Below are 19,230 nucleotides of genomic sequence, written 5' to 3'. Positions count from 1 at the left end.
GTTTGTGCCCAGACTTCGACCACCCCCCGCCACACATACTGGGAATCGAACCCACAACCTGTGTATATGCACTGACTGAGAATGGAACTTGCCACCTTTCGGTTACAGGGTAACACTCCAACCAACTGAGCCACACCTGCAGAGTCTGACTTAGATTTTAAGGGGAAGACTCTAGGCTGCAATAGTGGAAATAGGGAGACCTGTTCAGAAGCTTTTTACAGTGATCATGAGATGGCTTGGATCAGCCAGGGAGATGGAGAGTGGGGAAGTCAGGATGTGTTTGAAGGTGAAGTCAACAGAATCTCCTGATGGATTAAATGTGAGATGTGAAAGAAAGAATCCAAGCCAAGTGACTGGAAGGATGGAGTTGCTATTTGAGATGAAGAAGCTGGAAGAAGTGTTAGATTTCAGGGGGAAGATGGGGAGTTCCATTTTGGACATGTTGACCTTGAGACATGTAGTGCTATCCAAAGGAAATGTTGAATATGCTGATAGATACAAATCTGGAATTCAGGGGACACATCTGGATGGCAATAGACCTTTCATCTTATGATCCAGTCTCATAATTTTTAATACCATCTAATGCCATCAATAGTGATGACTACCAAATGTTTATGTTTATGGTGGATTCAAGCAGTTTATGGCTGTATAGCTGTGTTGCCACTAAAGAGAGAGATGAACTTTTTACTCTGCTTCTTTATCTCTGATCATATAATAGGTAGGATCTTACGAATCCCTGCAAGGTAAACTGAGGTTCATACAGATTAAGTCGCACATCTTGTAAACTGTAAAGGCAAATTTGAATCAAGGTCTAAAACCCATACCTGGAGCTCTTTCCTCCACAATACCCACCAATCCTTGGCAAGTGTGTCTTTCAAAGACCGGTTCTCCTTGCTTTCTCATCATCTTCCCAGGCATTTTATTCTTCCCCTTAACTTCGCTGGGCCCACTTAATTTCAGCAGCGGGAGTCTCAGTGCTGAGAAACTGAATTAGGAAAAATCCTTGACTAAGACTCCAGCTACTAGGTGTATTTTGTCCTCTGTCAAGTAATTCATAATTACTCCATCCAGGTTAATGTCCCCAAGGATTCTATTGTGTCGCCTCCGCAGTCCCAAACTTTTCTTCCTTAACTCAATTCAGCATATATTCTTTTCCAAATGTGCATGTAGGTCTGCGGAACAGTGTTCTAGCATAGGGAGAAAAGGCATGCCATCAATCAGCTGGAACCTGGACAACACACCCGAGCTGGTACGAGAAGTTTGGGCCGTACTGAAGAACCAGCTTTGTCCTCGGATCGCGAGCTCCAGTTCCTCAGCCTCCAGGAGCAAACGGGGTTACCGGAGGGGGACCCCTATCCTCCTGTGGGCGGGGCCTACGGCTCCCGCTCCCGCCTCCCCGGCTGCGCGCGGCTGCGGGTCGCGGTCACGTGAGCGCGGCGCGGCGGGGGAGGGGCCCTGATTTCCGGGCGGCGGAAGGAGACGCGGCCGCGTGAGGGCTAGGGGATTTGAAAACACGCTCCGGGAGCGAGAGGCAGAGGCTAGTGGCGCACGCTGTCGCTCCGAGGACTTCTGCTCAGACACTCTTACTCTCTGCTTCTGTCCGCCGGGCCCGGCCGGACTCTCAGGTGAGCGGCTGGCGCCCATCAGACCAGGCCCTCCCGGGGCGCGGGACGGCGCGCCGGGCCGGCACCCCCCTGTCCGCGGCCCAGGCGGGCAGGGCCAGCTGAGTTTGGTCTGCGACCCCTGGGGCCCCGGCTGTGGCACCTCTACGGAGCTTGGCCTGGGTGCGGAGCTGAGCAGTGCGGGGGCGGGTGTCCGCGGGCATGAAGCGCCTCAAGTGACTGGGCGGGTTCCCGCGGTTTCGGTCCGAGATACTTTCGGGCCGGTGTGCGCTGATTGGGCCCCACCTCCCGGGCTGTGGTCCCGACTGCGGTCCTCTGGAGTAAAAGAAACGGTAGTTTCTGAAAACCCACGGGGTCTAAACTTCCTGGCGTGCGGGACCGAAGACTTGGAGTGGGGATGAGCAGTGGTCCCCTCATTTGCCCTCTCGCGGTCCAAGTGTGGCGGGTTAAGTGGTCTGTGCCGAGCAGAACCGGGCCGCCGGCTGTATCAAGTTGTCCATGTAGGGCTTTTGCGTTAACCGAAGTCTGGTGTTTGCGATTGGACCCCTCAGTAGAGTTTGGGGAAACTCGTGAGCGTAAAAGGGGTTGGAGAGGAAATTTTCAAAGGCCGAGCGCAGTGTGATTTCTTCTTGATATGGGGGGGGGGGGATCGGCGGCGGAGAATTTGGAAACTAGGGGGTAATGAGGTAGCAGACAAATTAGCTGGAAATCGGTTTGGTGGGGATCCTGATAGGCCAGCATCTCCTTTTTGTTGTGACACGACCTGCAGTTGGAATATGCAAAGTTCAGTTTTAAAACTTTGGGAGCTCACATACGTAGGAGCTCCAGTGATGGGAGAGTTCAGCCCCTTAGGCAGGAGTTCTTATCTTCTGTTCAGTACCCGATAACATAAAAGTTGCTTAGTCAGGCTATTATTTGAATTGCTGTGTTGGGAATTTTTTATTTTAAGTGAAAGTAACAGAAATTGCTAGTAGAATGTTCCCCGTGTATCATAAAAATAACCGTACCAGTCTTAAAAGCCTAGGAAAGGATGATCAGCCTTCTTAATTTTCCTAACGGAGGGAAAACATTAGTAAGACAACTACAAAGTGATGGATAATATGGCATAAACTTGACAGCAGACTGTGTTGGCTAGGGATCAGGTAGGTAGTGGTTAAAGATAGCACAGAACATTGGTTGGTGGGGGGGTTGGAGGGTTAATTCATTCGGATTTTCTGAACGTCTTGTACCATTTATTTTCATCTCTGGTACTAGTTAATAAAGTTGTAGGGAAAGATTACAAAGTGTGCTTAATTAAGGAAAATCATTATTTTCTTTGTAGTAAAAGAGGCTAGTAAAGTATTAGGGACTTTATTTTAGGTTTTACTTGCCCATTTTTTCAGACTGGAGTAGCTAGAGAGGTGTGGGTGGAATGAATACTTGGAAATAGAATAAGTGAAATAAGATGAGCCATTTTGCTACTTGGTTTTCCAGTTTTCACCTTAGTTCCAGTATATATAACATAAAACTGGTTATGCAGAGTTGTCTTGAGTATGAAACCCTCTTCAGCTACTTAATAAAGGACTGACAAAACTTTTCTGATCCACGACTTAAAAATGGGTTTAGTTTCACCTTCCTTCATATGGTTTTGTGAGAATTGAATGCTAATGTACATAATGCATCTAATATTGTACTTGGTAGGTACTAGTCCTGAGAATTGAAAATACACATATTTGTGCTTATAGCACATGTGTTCATCATTGTGCCAGGAACAGTTCATAGTGTTTTACAAATAATGAATTTATTTGCTCCTCATTCATCTTACCTCATAACAACTGTATGATGAAGTATGTATGTATGTATTATTCCTATTTTGTAGATAAAAACTAAGGCATAGTGGTAACTATAGCCAGAAAGTGGCAGTCTTGATAAGAACATAATCACTTTGGCTCTAGAATCTGTTCCTTATCTATGTGGCCAAATCCTAGACCATGGATCATGGTGATTGGCTTCTGGATTCCTGGAACTTTAGCTGTCAGACTTGCACCAGCCATTTTATTACTTTCACAATAATGCAGACGTTCGATTTACTCAAATTTTTTTTTACTCTTGTGTAGCATTGACTTAAAAAGAAATAGCTGGGCATAGGGTAAATATAGGAGTTTTATTTATTTCAGAGGTACTGTTCCAGTAGGGTATGTAGTGAAAGGTAGAATTCATTATTTTTGCAGCATGTGGAAGGCTTCAAAAAGAATCGAGCTGGTTCTGGGTATAGGAGACTATTTTTTAGATGGAAGTTAACTTGTAGGAAGATAAAACTGGAGAGGAAGTTAGGAAGGACCTAATATGTCCAGCTGAGGAGTTTGCTGTAAAGGGAGTAAAGGAACACCTGAAATGGGGGTTTAGAAATTGCACTCTGGTGCCTCTCTAGGAAATGGACTAGGGAGTGGGCACTAGAGACAAGGCCAGAATACCTGTGGGAAAACTATTGAACAGTCTAGTGTAGAAATCAAGAACTTGAAGACGTGGCGAGGGAATGGGTAGGAGGCACAGATCAAAGATTTTGTGTGTAAGTGGTAAGATTTGGGTGTAAGTTGAAAGAAGGTGGTGAACAGGGGAAAGTGCAGGGTGACATGGTTATGCTTGAGTTATTTATAGTAGTAGCCTAATGATCTTGTTTCTTATACCTGTTACACTGTATTTCCTTTTTCTTCTGTTTTTCATCCTGTTTTTTGGATACTATTTCCTGTTCATATCTAGTTTGAACTTTCCCTGGTGTTCAGAATGTTGTGATCTTCATTTTTGCCTATATGATGCTTATCCCATTTTCCTGACCTGTACTGCTTTCCTTGCTCGTGAAGTGCTCATTAACTCTCCTTGCTGCATACCTGTACCTTACCCATATTTAAAGCATTCGACTTAGGTTCATGAAACTTTTCCTATTGTAGGCTTCATTAAATAATAGCATTGGTTTCCAGACTTGGCTTTGCTTTGTTAGAGGTTCCCAGTAGATAGAGGTGTATCTTTAGCAATTCTGTGCTGCTTTCCAATCCACCCTCTCAGCACTTGCTCCCCACCCTCCAAAAAATTTTCCAAAACTTTCCATTTACCCCACTGCTTAACAAAAGGTTCTAGGGCTAAAAATCCTTGACAGATCAGTGGCAAGCCTGTTGCCTTATTGTTAGTGACTCCTCTTTACAAATGTCCTGGCTAAATCGATTTTTTTTGTTGTTGTTCTTCATAAAGGTAGTTTCCATTTAGTATTTTGATCCTTCAGTATAGTCACCATTGGCCTTGATTCTTGATTATCTTTGGAATAAATGGTAGTGTAAATATTGAAAAATACCTTTTATTTTTTTAACTATTTGTTTACTTTTAGAGAGGGGAAAGAAGGGAGAAAGAAAGAGGGAGGGAAACATCAATGTGTGGTTGCCTCTTGCACGCCCCCTACTGGGGACCTGGCCTGCAACCCAGGCATGTGCCCTAGACTGGGAATCGAACTGGCAGTCCTTTGGTTTGCTCTCAATCCCCTGAGCCACACCAGCCAGGGCCTTTTTAACTGTTTCAACAGTTTTTTTGTGTTTATCCATTGTTTTCAAATTCTTTTCATTATAGCACTCAAGAATGACCAAAAAAAGAAAACGCCAAGATGATTTTCAAAAAGTAAAACTAAAAGTTGGTAAAAAGAAGCCCAAGTTAGAAAATGCTACTGTTACAAACTTTAAAACGAAGACTATACATCTGCCTGAGCAACTCAAAGAGGATGTAACACTTCCAACAAACAATAGAAAACTTAACATAAAGGTAAATCATAAATACCATTTTGATAAAAATAGGTTTTTTAAAAAATCACTTAGAATATTATATTTTTGTGAAGTTTTTAATTCTTAACGGATTATTGATGGCTGAAGTTTGGAGTTCATCTGTTAACCCAAGTCTGATATTGCCACTGTAGCTTTTCCACCTCCAGAAAGCCTTGTTTAACTAAATCTGTAGTGATTTCTCCTTTGTATACTTAGTTGATGATTTAATATATTATCTAGAAATATCTTGTGTTTAACTTTTTGATGTGTTTGATGTGTCAAATTCTTGATGTTTCTGTTTTCAAAGCACATTGAGATAAGATCTTGTCTTGCTTGTTTTTGAATTCCTTTAGCACGTAGCTTATAGGTTCATGGTAAATGTGTGAAGTTACGGTAACTGGAGTTTGAACAGTAGTTCTGCTTAAAAATTGTACAGCTTTATTAAAATGTAATTTATACATAAGATTCACACCTTTAAAGTATACAATTCAGTGGTTTAAAAAATATAGTTATACCATCACCATAATCTAATTTTAGAACAATTTTTATCACTTCAGAAAGAAATGCTATACGCATTAGAAATCACTCCCGTTCCTTCCCCCTGGCCCTAGGCAGCCACTAATCTACTTTGTCTTTACATAGATTTGCTCCTTCTGGACATTTCATAGAAATTGGAAACATATAATGCCAAGTCTTTTGTTACTTGACTTTCACTTAGCATGTTTTCGAGGTTCATCCATGTTAGAGCATGTGTCAGAGCGGTTCTTAATTCCTTTGTATTGTTGAATAGTATTCCAGTGCATGGTTATGTCACATTTTATTACTTAACAGTTAATGGACATTTGATTGTTCCCACTCTCTGTTATGAGTAATGCTATTAGGAATATTTGTGAACAAGTTTTTGTGAGGATACACATTTTCTAGTTTTGTTTTTAAGCCCCAAAGGTTAAATAATATCAGAAAGGTATTCAAAATCATGATATTTTTTTCACAGATTATGTAAGTTATTCCACAGAGAAAATTGACAAATGTTGTACTCTGAGTAAAATAAATATACACCTGGAAAAACCATTTAAAATAGACAGAAAGGTCTTGTTAAATTAAGAGTATATGAATGCACCCAGCACATGCATAGTATGGAATAGGTATTTAAATAGTGGTGGTGGTGATTGCTGTCATTTTAAATGGTAGTGTGCCTAAGCCTACGTGCATGTTATTTTTTTCCTTTTTGTCGAATTTATTGGGGTGACACTGGTTAACAAAATTCTACAGGTTTCAGGTGCACACTTCTACAACATATCATCCGTGTACTGTATTGTGTGTTCACCACCCCAAGTTTTACTTTCAAAAAGAAAATTCTGACTGAAAATTATGTAGTATTTTTATTAAGCTAAAACTATTTTAAAGATAGAACTCTGTTTCTAATCTTAAAGCTAAGTGACATTTAGAAGTACTTATTGAAGCAGTTTTCCCAAGAAGTATCAGTTTACTGGTTTTAGTTAGCATGTTTGAAAATTTATACTTGTATATATATATATATATAACTAAAACCTGTGTTTTTATTTTTATTTATAGGATTTGCTATCACAGATGCATCACTACAATGCTGGGGTTAAACAAAGTGCTCTTCTTGGACTTAAAGACCTTTTGTCTCAGTACCCATTTATAATTGATGCACACCTTTCAAACATATTAAGTGAAGTGACTGCTGTGTTTACAGATAAAGATGCTAATGTACGATTAGCAGCAGTTCAACTTCTTCAATTCCTGGCCCCCAAAATACGAGCTGAACAAATTTCTCCATTTTTTCCTTTGGTAAGTGCCCATCTCTCTAGTGCCATGACTCACATTACTGAAGGAATTCAGGAGGACTCTTTAAAAGTTTTGGACATTCTGCTGGAAGAGTACCCAGCTCTGATTACTGGCCGTAGCAGTATATTGCTTAAGAATTTTGTAGAACTTATTTCTCATCAGCAGCTGTCCAAAGGATTGGTAAATAGAGACAGATCCCAGTCCTGGATACTTTCTGTAAACCCTAATCGGAGACTCACTTCTCAGCAGTGGAGGCTGAAAGTCTTAGTGAGACTCAGTAAATTCCTTCAGGCCTTGGCAGATGGATCCAGTAGGTTGAGAGAAAGTGAAGGACTTCAGGAACAAAAAGAAAATCCCCATGCCACTAGCAACTCCATTTTTATCAACTGGAAGGAACATGCCAACGACCAGCAACACATCCAGGTTTATGAAAATGGGGGTTCACAGCCCAATGTCAGTTCACAGTTCAGGCTACGGTAAGAAGGATTTCAGTTATGTCCACACTCAGTTTTCCTATATTGAATTATAACTGCTGACCATTGATGGCTAATGGTGGGAAGACATACAGTTGTCTTTCATAGTTTTCATGTGGTTACTCATGATTTGGTTTTATTTGTCGATGGGAGGAGTCATTTGAAAGTATATTATTATTTGAAAGCCTAATGAGAGGTAAAACTTGATAGCCTCTTGGCTTTGTCTTCTTAGAATTTTATTTTTCTTAATTAGTTTTGATCAATGTAATTATCAATTTATGGTTCTTCCTTTTAATGGTATTTTATGTTTAAGATTTATATTAAGCAAGGAATACTATTTTTTAATCATTAATTTTTTTTTCATTTTTACCCTTCATTAGGTACCTGACTGGAGGACTAGGCAGTGCAGATGAAGGCTTGGCATCTGCTGAAAGCTTAAAAGGATTTATTGAGATAATAATTCCACTGCTAATTGAGTGCTGGATTGAAGCTGTACCTCCACAACTAGCTACTTCTGCTGGAAATGGTGTAGAACGAGAACCACTGCAGGTTATGCAGCAAGTTCTAAATATTATTTCCCTTCTGTGGAAACTCTCTAAACAGCATGATGAAAACCAGAAATTGGTGAGAACTAATGAATTGTTTATTTTCTAAGTAATGCCTTTTACCATTAACGGGCAGATTAGATATCAGCGTATTACTGTTAATTGGTTATGTGTTTTCCAAAAAATTCCCAGGGTTTAACTGTAAGCTAGTTTCTTATTTTTGCCCCAAACTACAAATTAAAATAATTTTGTGAGATTATTATCTGAATATTAAAATTTTTAAAAGTGAAATGCATAGCTTAATGTGCTTATTTTCATTAGCTGTAATTTATAGTAGGGTTATAATTTACTGTTTTGTGGCAGATTATGTAGGAACATTCTAGTGTCTGCAGGCCTCTTCTGGGATTAAAAAGGTTGCTTATTAAGTAGTCTTTTCCAGTTTGTGCTACATTGCCAAGTTTAGTAGAAATGGACTAAACTGAAGATCTCATGACCAACCCTGAGTTCTTAAACTACTACATTTTAGAGAAGAAGCTGTACGTAGACTTGCTGAGTGTATGCTCTTTTATCGTGATAAAGAATGTAAGGTCAGAAAATATTTCTAAAAGGTACCTTTACTGTAGTAAGCTATAGTTGTAAATATACTATGAATGAAGTTAAGTGAATTCCAGGTCAGATAGGAGTTTCTTCCTAAAAAGCTAATTGTGAAGACATGTTTCTTGATAAGTAAAAGTTAAACCTGTTTGGGGGAGAATTAAATGTTGGTAGCTTTTTAAAAGTGTTCTTACAGTGAATACAACATGTTGTGCATGGTGCAAGTAAGGAAGAACAAGCTCTAAGATTAATTGGTGATAAATTAATGTAGCAGCACACTTTTAAAAAAGGCAGCTGCAGAAACAATACTTTAAAGCTTGAACCATCCGGTCTATAGAATTACTGTAAGGACTTTGAACTACATGTGAAACCTGGAAGTTGCCTGCTTACGAACAAAACTTACAAGGCAGTTACTTGGTATTGTTTAATTCTTTTTATTCAAGCTGTAGCTTACAATGAGTTAGTACGCCACATAAAATAAGACTAAGGATGAATTTAAAATAGTATTTGATAATCTTGATAAACATTATGTAATCGTCCTATGGAGTGTGTTTGGGAGCTTGCTCTTTTTGCTGTTAAGCATTTACCCATCATCTGTGGGGATATTTGAAGAATTGCTTTTTCAAATAGGATGGCATTTCCTTTGTAGTTTGGAGCTTGTCATATAATTCCTTGCATACATTGGCAAGAAATAGTAATAAATCATGATTAGGGGTATAGTGTATGATTTTACCTTGCTCTCCTTTATGCTAGTTAATATGTGATATAGGCTAGTGACAGTAATAATGCAAACAGCTTTGTAGAAGGTATATATGATTTGCAGTCTGGAATGGATCTATTTTCATCTGAAAGGCTAAGATAAAATGAAAAGTTATGATATTCAACATGGACCTAGTCTTTCCTTCATTTTTAAAAAGCTGAGAAATTAAAAATGCAAGCATTTTGGTGTTTGGTTTCAATGGGTACTGATGAGTTTGTGTTATTGCTTGAGTAATAAATAACATCTATAATTGGATAGAATGGTAGGACCAAATGCAAATTCATTAATTGTGCAAGTTTTTCAGATAACACTGACCAGATCTAAAAGGTACCTTAATTTTACGGATATTTAAAGTATGCTTTTGACTATCCTGTACTATTATAACATGATTGTTTATTAGCAGTTCATTAACTAGGATACTAAGTTCAGGAGACTATTTTGCATGGATTGTTGGAGACTATGTATGTATGAAGTTGAAATAAAGTGAGGGGGGTTAATTTAAATAGGAATGATATTTAAAAGCAGCCACTGGTAGAACTCTCTAATTTACCTTTGCAAATTATTATGTTGAATAGTTAATAACTAGATCTCTTAGAAACAAGATAAATATGTATGTTACTTGTACAAGGTAGCATTAAAATGCATTTTAGTTTATTTTTTGTTACCATTCCTACTGTTAGTTCCCCTCTCATTTACCTTAAGTTACAGCTTAGTAGTAGCGATATTGGGTGACTTGTAATAGCTCAAACTTTAGGAAGAATGAATGGCATTCCTGGCCTTGAACTAAAGTCATGTACCACAGGCTGAATTGTGTATGTAAATACACAGAGTATGTAAAGGGTTTTCTCAGAATATGTAAAGGTTTTTTGTTGATAAATTGGAATCCTAATTCAAGGTGCAATTTTAGAATCATTGACTCCTTTTAGGTTTTGCTAAATGCATTTAGTTAGTGTTTGCTGCACAGTTGAGAAGTTTCCTTTTTATCCAGGAAATTTTTTTCAACCTTTTTAGAAATTTGCAATTTTTGATCTTTGCTTTGAAAAGAAATCTCAAGGTACATTACGTCTTATTTGCAGTGGCTAAGTACTCAGCTCCTACGGAGGTTGCTTATTTCAGATACACCATGTGTATCCATAAAGTACAGCTTGTTTTAAAGATGAAATACAATTTAACATTAACTTTTAAATTTACTTTGGTTTTGGGGGTCCTGTAATAATAAGTTAAGGGTCAGTATTACAATTATATGCTGTAGAAATTTTTGTTGTTTCTTAGTTTTGTATTTTAATGCTTGCTACTTTTTGTCTCCACGTCTCATTGCTGTTGTCTGTTTCTCACGCAGATTAGAATTTGTGAGAATGGCCAGGTGCAATTATTTATCAAAGATTTCTTGAGTATCTGTAAATGTGGCTGTTTGAATGAATTAAAATTCAAGTCCTTAGTCACACTAGCCATGTTTCAGGTGTTCTGTAGTTACTTGTAGCTAGTGGCTACTGTATTAGACAACACAGATATTGAACAATTCCATTATTGCAGAAAGGTTTGGTGAACAGCACAGCTCTGACTACATTGTACTAGGTGCTAGTGTAGGCTCTGGGAGTACAGAGATAAATGTGACTGACAAGGTCAATGCCTTCACAGTAGTTAACCTTCTGGTGGGGCTGATAGGTGGTAAACAATATATAATGCCAGTACTAGGAAGAAAGATGAAAGTAAAGCAAGGCAGAGAATTTGTGCTGGGATAGAGTGAGGGGGAGCTATTTAAAGTAGGGAATCAGGAAATGCTGTCATGACATTTGAATACCACTGAATGAAGTAAAGGAGCAGTCTTGTGAAGACCTGTGGGAAGAACCTTCTAAGCATACAGAACAGCAAGTGCAAAGGCCCTGAAGCGAGAACAAGTGTGACATTTGAGGAATGGCAGAAAGGGCTGTGCCTGTGAGGTACTGGGAGAATGGTAGAAGATGAGGGAGAAAAAATGACAGTGGCCAGTGCCAGGGCCCAGCCTTGGCGGGTCTCAGGGTCCCCGAAGGAGGAACAGCTCAGGTGGAGTGAATGAAGTGAGACACCAGGTGGGGTGCTGGAGGGCAGCTAGGCTCTCTAGGCCTGACTGACTCACCGAGAAGAATCAATCTTTATTTTTATAGGGGAGATTATACAACATTCAATGCATTGTGTGATTAATTAAAACAAACGGTTACCATAGAAATAACTTCAAAAAGTACAGGTTTACAGAGCAATCATGTTAAACAAAGAAATAACCGAAAAGTACAGGAGGTCCCACAGATCAACCATGTTAAACAAAGGTTGTTTTGTCCAAGAGGGTTATCAATCAGATAGTCAACGAAGCTATATAGGCACAAACTTTCAGGTGCCAATTAGCAACTAGGTGTCTATTAAGATTCTAGGGATTGGTCTAAATTAAAAGGGTGCAAGGGGTGATTTATAGGTTATATAGAAATTAGCTATTGTCTGTTGAGGTTAGATTTGTCTAGGTTAGGTAACTGGTTTCCTGCCTAGGTCTTTTGATTTATACATCTTGGGGGGGGGGGGGCATGTTTTGTATTCGTTTCCATGTATTGAGATTGTTATATTCAACTAGAACTCCTTGCTTCTTTACCCACCTGTACCAGGTGGGTAATAAACATTCCTGTCCAGGGTATGGGAGGGGTAGTGGCTCTAATAAATCTTGAGCTTTTAAGTGGTGACTGCTTAAGGAGCATTCCTAGCAACAGCTTCCTCCAGCGTTCTGGCAGCTGGTCCGCCCATAGTTTAATTTTGTCCTTAACTTCCCAGGTGGGGGATGTAGGCAGCATTAGGGTTGTTAGGGATTTCTGTTCTGTGGTCAGCAAGTCATTTCACGCAGAATCAGAGGCGTCATGCAGATTTTTTGTTATAATGCACAGGTATCTAAAAATCCCATCACCTATTGCTAGCAGGGACAGGCATACAGGAAGAGATAGACAAGAGGTCCAGCCACAGTCGCCTCTGCTGTGCAGATGCTTCTCATCCGACCTGACTGTGTCAAGGGTCAGTTGTTGGTCAGCTCTCGACAGGCCAGATCATGTGGCACCCTGTGGCTCATGGTGAGGAGTTTGGATTTTAACCTGAGTGAGGTGAGGAGACATTGGAGAGTTTTGAGCAGAAGAGTGGCATGATCTGAATTATGTTTGTTTGACTTTAATTTGTTAAATTTACAAATAGAGCGCTGATGAATGCGTGTGCTCAGCATCTAGCGCCAGCAAAATTGTGAGCCCAAACTCATACCACCTGTCCCACAGATGATCAGCCCCACTCTACCTACACACCTCTTCCCTTTCTGTATTATTTTTGAAGAGCAATTTATGTTTTTTAAGAGCACCGTGGCTGCTTAGTAGAGAATTGACTTTTGTGGGACAAGAGGAAAAGCAGGGAGAGCAGTTAGGAGGCTAATGTAATATAAAGTGGCTTGGAGTAGAATGATAGGTAGTGGTTGAAGTGATGAGAAGCATCTGGAATCTGGTAAAGCCAGCAGAATTGCTGGTGTGCATAGTGAAGGAAAGAGGAGAAAGGATGATGCCTGTGTTATGGTCCAAGTGGCAGTGTGGCTGCTGCGGGGGAAAGTTCAGCTTATTCATGTTAACTTTAAGATGCCTATTAGAAGTTTAAGAGGGTATGCTGGGGCTACATTTATAGGCCAGGAAGAAAAGAAGAATCCATAAAGGATACTAAGGAGCTGTGTGGTCACCAGCTGTTTTAGCACGTTAAGTCCCACATCCCAAGAAACTCCTCAGTCTCTGACAAAATGGATGGTTGGTCTTCTGGAGAGGAGGAAATAAGAGTGTTGTAATCTGGAATTAGATGGTGTTTCAAGTAGGAGAGAATGATACATTCACAAATACTGCTCAAGAATTTTAGAAAATTTGAGGAATTTTAAAGAAGTACATTGCTCTAGGAAAGTATTGAATACCTTCAATTGGAAATAATAAATTTATAGTGGTGTAAATAATGGGAATAATAATATTATAGTATAATAGAATACCAGGTAGCAGACTTGTATATTTTGTAAATGTTGCATTAATGGTTCAAGTTTATGGTTACTCTCTTCCTTTTTCTCCTCTTAAACAGTAGATAAAATGCAAGTATAAATAATTGAGTGGCAAAAAGGTCTGTGGGGGGAAATTGGATGCCCTAACAGTTTATTCTGATGCCTAAGTTTATTTACATATTGTATCATGAGCAGAAAGTGTATTACATGGACAAATTTATAGTTGAATATCAACAAGTTGTCAGATTTCTGCTTAAAGTTTTATTGGTTATTTTAAATTATTGTTTTTAGTAGGTTCTCTAATCTTTATTTATTTTAATAGGAGTCGTGGCTTCGAAAGAATTATCTTACTGATTTCAAACACCATTTTATGAGTCATTTTCCATATGCCTTAAAAGAAATAACCAAGCACAGAAGAAAAGAGACAAATAAAAGGTATTGTGATTCTTTGTCACTGTACAGACTTGAAAAGTTGTTTAACCTGAAATTAATCAAAAAATAATTAGCCTTAAACTGGAATTTTCTACATTGTGAGATGTTTAGATCTAGATTTTGTGAAATAAAAATAGCAGAAGTCTGGCTGCTCTTGAACAAGGCACTTTAAGCCTTGGGACTTCAAGGTTTTTTTACTTTTATTTTTTAAAATCTAAGTGAATGTTTTGTGACTGTAAAGTATCCGATGATATACATACAAATTTAATAAAATTTGTTGAGGTGGGAGGTTTATTTGGGGGAGGCACTATGCAGTTATTTCAAAGCAAGAAAGTATCTTAAAGACATATAGTTCTGCTCTCATTTATACATGAGGAAACTGGTGATGAAACTATATTAGTATTGGTATGTTAGCAGTAGCTTGAAGGAAGACTGATAAATGGAGAAAAATAAGTTTTCTAAAATAAAGAAAGGGTTATAGGTTAGAAGATGGAGTTTAAAAAAATGCAAGCCTCAAAAATATTTAAAATGTTTACCTTAAGTGACAGCAGATAACTGTATAAACAAATTAATAAAATTTGACAAGCAGGTACAAGCTAGAACATTTAAAGTGCAGTTTCCTCAAATGAGCAAACACTGAAGGGATCTTAAAGTCTGTCAAAAAATTACATTTACCAAAGGAAGAAGCTATGTGAAGAATCTGAGGCTCTATGAGCAAGGTTCAAAGGATATGCTCTGAAGTGATAAGCCCACTGCAGGCGGATTAGCTTTTCATTCACCAAATATTTATTTTAGTTGCTTACTATAAACAAAGTTTTGTGATAGAGATAATCAGATGTCTTTAAGGTATGGTCCTTGTTCTCCTAAGTGGTTTCATTAAATTGCTAAAATTAGTCAAGTCATAAAATTGGTCAAAGAGTGTGTCCATGTGTATTAAGGAGACAGAAACCACATCAGTGATTTTGAGAGAACTTAATATAAAAGTTGCTGACTAGGTATTGAACTGAAAAGACAAAAGGGAAGAGTAGGGTATTGTGGAGGTAGCAACTACAGGAAGCGGCTATCTTCTCTAGGACAGGGAGAACAGAGAAGAGGGCAAAGAGCTTGGAGGAAAAGCTACGTGGGGCCCAAACTCAGACCTCTGGGAAGAGGCTGGGGCTCAGCTAGTGCTAATACTTTTGAGATCCCAGAAGAGGAGCCCTGTGGGGTTGGGGTTTAGAACCCCACAGCTACAAAGAAGGTTCTGTCTGCCTGGGGCTGGTATTTCTTAGGGGCATGATGATGCTGGTTGTGTGTCAGAAAAACTGCCAACTAGAATCAGCTGTGGTTACCAGCATGCACTGCAGCTGGGTTATTGGGTTGCACTGGCAGCAAAAGGACGCAAAAACAGGATTAGAAAGCAAACGGAAAAGAGAGGTCCCTTCTTCCTCCATAGCTTTCAGTCTTTTCTAGTACCCCTTTATTGGTGGAGCCTAACAAGAAGCCAGCTGTAAAGGAAAAAATGTGGCTGACAGAGTCCCAGCCCCAGGATCACAAAGTGGATTGTAGAAGGGTGGTTTTGGAGTTGAGAAATAGTAGCTCAAAAGCTAGCAGGAGGAAAAGTGAATTTACATACGTAATTAACATAACTGTCATTGAAACTATAGTTATATTGAAGAGTACATACATAGGCATGAATATGATTTTAATAGGCAGAAATGGTGAGAGACTGTACTACCTGGAGGAGATAGCACACAAGAAAGCTACAAGATTAGATAAGGGAGAACACGGGACAAATCTAGGTCAAATCTGTTTGCTGCTTTTAACCAACCTTGATCCTGAAGGTCATTCCTTATCTCTGTAGTTCATTTATCTTTTAGAGTTGATCCATTTAGCATTGAAGACTTTTGGTTGGATCAAAACTGTGTTTTAGAAGATTGATTTAGGGCAGCAATGTTCAACCTTTTTTTATTTCATGGCACATGTAAATTAATTCCTAAAATTCTGCAATATACCCAAAAATATATTTTTTGCTGATCTGACAATAAAACAGAAAAGGTATAATTTTGATTCATTCATACCAGACGGCCATTGTGTTGGCTGTTGTCATATTTTTACTTGACAATTTAAGGGAAAAGAGGTCAGTGTGCCTCATTAAATAGTCAAGTATTACACATTTTAAAAATTCTTGTAGCACACTGATTGAAAATCACTGATTTAGGGAGTGTCTGGAGGGGCTATGGAGTTAAATAGGGAGGTAATTTCTTAAGCAAGATGATAGCCCCCCGCCTTGTAGTTTTCTTACTAGAGTAAAAGTTGCCTGTTTTTGTTTTTTAATTTCTTTTTTTAGATTTTATTTATTTATTTTTAGAGAAAGGGGAAGGGAGGGAGAAAGGAACATCAGTGTGTGGTTGCCTCTTGTGCCTCTCCAACTGGGGACCTGGCTTACAACCCAGGTATGTGCCATGACTGGGAATCAAACAGGTGACAGATGACCCTTTGGTTCACAGGCTGGCACTCAGTCCACTGAACCATACCAGGAAGGGCTGTTTTTGTTGTTTAAGTCATCACCCTAGGATATATTTATTGTGTTTAGAGAGAGAGAGGAAGGGGGAGAGAGAGAGAAACATTGGTTGCCTCTAGTATGTGCCCCATCCTGGGATTGAACCTGCAACCTAGGTATGTGCCCTGATTGGGGATCGAACCTGCAGCCTTGTAGTGTATGGGATGATGCTCCAACCAGTTGAGCCCCCCAGCCAACCAGGACTAGAGCAAGAGTTTTTAACCCAGTCCATGGATAAGTTTCAGAAAATCTCAAACTCTTTGACAGAATTGTATGTGGGTTTTGTTTTTGTTTTTTTGTTAGATTTCATATATAATTTTCATCAAAATAAAATTAAATCATGGTTAAGATGTTTGGAATTTAGTAGATCATTAAACATAAGTAAATTACCTAAGAGTATATGAGTGTACTGTTATTCAACAAATTTATTGGACACTTAATATGTGCAAAGCACTTACTATGGTACATATACTATACGCTAAGGATTTAGTGGTAAAGGAGATAGGATACAGTCTAATGATGGAGATGTTTATTTCTGTGATTCTTTAATCAGTGACTACCTGTGGTCAAGTTAATGAAAGAAGGGTTTAGGTTAATACAAGATTATATAATAAGGATCTGGTCCTAACCTTCATGAGGGGAGCAGAGTCCTAGGGGAAGGCTGCCCTCGATGAAGTGGCTTTTGCTAAGATACAAAGGATGAAAAAGGAGTTAACTCAATGAAGAGGCTGAGGTGGTAACATTGTGGAATTTTTAGCAAAGGGGTTCCTTTTTTTTAAGACATTACTTTCTTAGAGCAGTGTTATGTTCAGTCAGATTGAGCAGAGTTCCCACATACTCCTGCTCCCACAAATGTACAAGCCTTCCTCGCTGTCACCATACCACCCCAGGGCACTGGAGTTGTACCTTTGTTACATGGACACATCTTTATCACCCGGAGTACATACGTTAGGGTTCACTCTTGGTGTACATTCTGTGAGGGTTTTATTTTTTAAGTATATTTTATTGATTATGCTATTACGGTTGTCCCATTTTTTTTCTCCCTTTTATTCCCCTCTACCCTACACTGTCCCCTCCCACCAGCATTCCCCCTATATCCCTTTAGATCATGTCCATGGGCCATGCATATAAGTTCTTTGGTTTCTCCATTTCCCATACTATTCTAACTTCCCCCTGTCTATTTTGTACCTACTGTTTATGCTTCTTAATCCCTGTACCTTTTCGCCCATGCTCCCTCTCCCCGCTAATAACCCTTCATGTGATCTCCATTTCTGTGATTCTGTTCCTGTTCCAGTTGTTTGCTTAGGTGTTCCGTTTGTGTTTCTTTTTAGGTTCAGTTATTGATAGTTGTGAGTTTGTTGTCATTTTACTGTTCGTATTTTTGGTCATCTTTTTCTTAAATAAGTCCCATTAATATTTCATATAATAAGGGCTTGGTGATGATGAACTACTTTAACTTGACCTTACGTGGGAAGCACTTTATCTGCCCTTCCATTCTAAATTATAGCTTTGCTGCATAGAGTCATTTTGGATGTAGGTCCTTGCCCTTCATGATTTGGAATACTTCTTTTCAGCCCCTTCTTACCTGCACGGTTTCTTTTGAGAAATCAGCTGACAGTCTTATGGGAACTCCTTTGTAGGTAACTGTCTCTTTTTCTCTTGCCGCTTTTAAGATTCTCTCATCTTTCATCTTGGATAACGTAATGATGATGTGCTATAGTGTGTGCTTCCTTGGGTCCAACTTCTTTGGGACTCTGAGCTTCATGGAAGTCTATTTCCTTTGCCAGATTGGGGAAGTTCTCCATTATGTTTTCAAATCAGTTTTCAATCTCTTGCTCTTCCTCTTCTCCTGGCACCCCTATGATTCGAATGTTGGAATGTTTATAGTTGTCCTGGAGGTTCCTGGGCCTCTCCTCCTTTTTTTGAATTCTTGTTTCTTTATTCTGCTGTGGTTGGATGTTTATTTCTTCCTTCTGCTCCAGACAGATTTAAGTCCTGGTTTCCTTCCCTTCACCCTTACCTTCTTTTCACTTTTCTCTTTATTTTGTGATTACTTTTTTCTTTATTTTTCCTTCACTTTTTTCTTTACTTTGCAATTATACTCAACAATTTCTGTGAGCATCCTGGTTACCAGTGTTTTGAACTGGGCATCTGATACGTTGGCTATATCTTCATTGCGTAGTTCTGTTTTTGGAGTTTTCATCTGTTCTTTCAATTGGGCCATATTTCTTTGTCCTGGCGCACCTGTTACATTGTAAGGGGCAGAGCCTTAGGTATTTGCCAGGACAGGACATCCCACGCCACTGAGTTGTGGTGCTGTAAGTGGAGGAGGGGTTGGAGAGGGAACAGTGCTGCTTGCTCAGTTCTCAGCTGGCTTTCAATCACTTCCTCTGCTACCCAGAAGCAAATTGGGCCCTTCTGGAGCACCAGAAGGAATCAGCAATTCCCGGGAGGGTGGTTTTGAGTACATTCAGGGACCCCATGGGTCTCGCCAGTGAACTCACCTGTGAGGCTGGAAGTTTTTCCTGCTGCTGCAATTCCCACTGGTTTTTCCAGCCAGAGGTTTGGAGGCTTTCTTTTTTGTGTGCTGGAACCCTGGGTTTCATGGTCTGTCTTGCTCCCCAGTTGTTCCTCTAGGTTTATC

General features: G+C 39.3%; 1 protein-coding gene across 2 annotated transcripts in view; it reads left to right on the top strand.

The window, feature by feature from the left end:
- Positions 1-1,425: 1,425 nt before the first annotated feature.
- TEX10 (testis expressed 10) overlaps positions 1,426-19,230 on the top strand; it is a 42,778-nt gene continuing 24,973 nt past the window's right edge. Inside the window, exons 1-5 of one of the 2 annotated variants that reach the window (XM_028505675.2) lie at positions 1,426-1,625; positions 5,217-5,405; positions 6,980-7,692; positions 8,070-8,313; positions 13,935-14,047. In XM_028505675.2, coding sequence (XP_028361476.1) covers positions 5,226-5,405; positions 6,980-7,692; positions 8,070-8,313; positions 13,935-14,047 — 1,250 coding nt within the window. In that variant the 5' untranslated portion in view covers positions 1,426-1,625; positions 5,217-5,225. The remainder of the gene's footprint in view (positions 1,626-5,216; positions 5,406-6,979; positions 7,693-8,069; positions 8,314-13,934; positions 14,048-19,230) is intronic. The other variant, XM_036021973.1, reaches the window with a different exon arrangement.

Source organism: Phyllostomus discolor, chromosome 3 (genome assembly GCF_004126475.2).
Source record: "Phyllostomus discolor isolate MPI-MPIP mPhyDis1 chromosome 3, mPhyDis1.pri.v3, whole genome shotgun sequence".
NCBI lineage: Eukaryota > Metazoa > Chordata > Mammalia > Chiroptera > Phyllostomidae > Phyllostomus > Phyllostomus discolor.
Note: the sequence above shows the minus strand (reverse complement) of the source record. Positions and strands in the feature narration are given on the sequence as shown.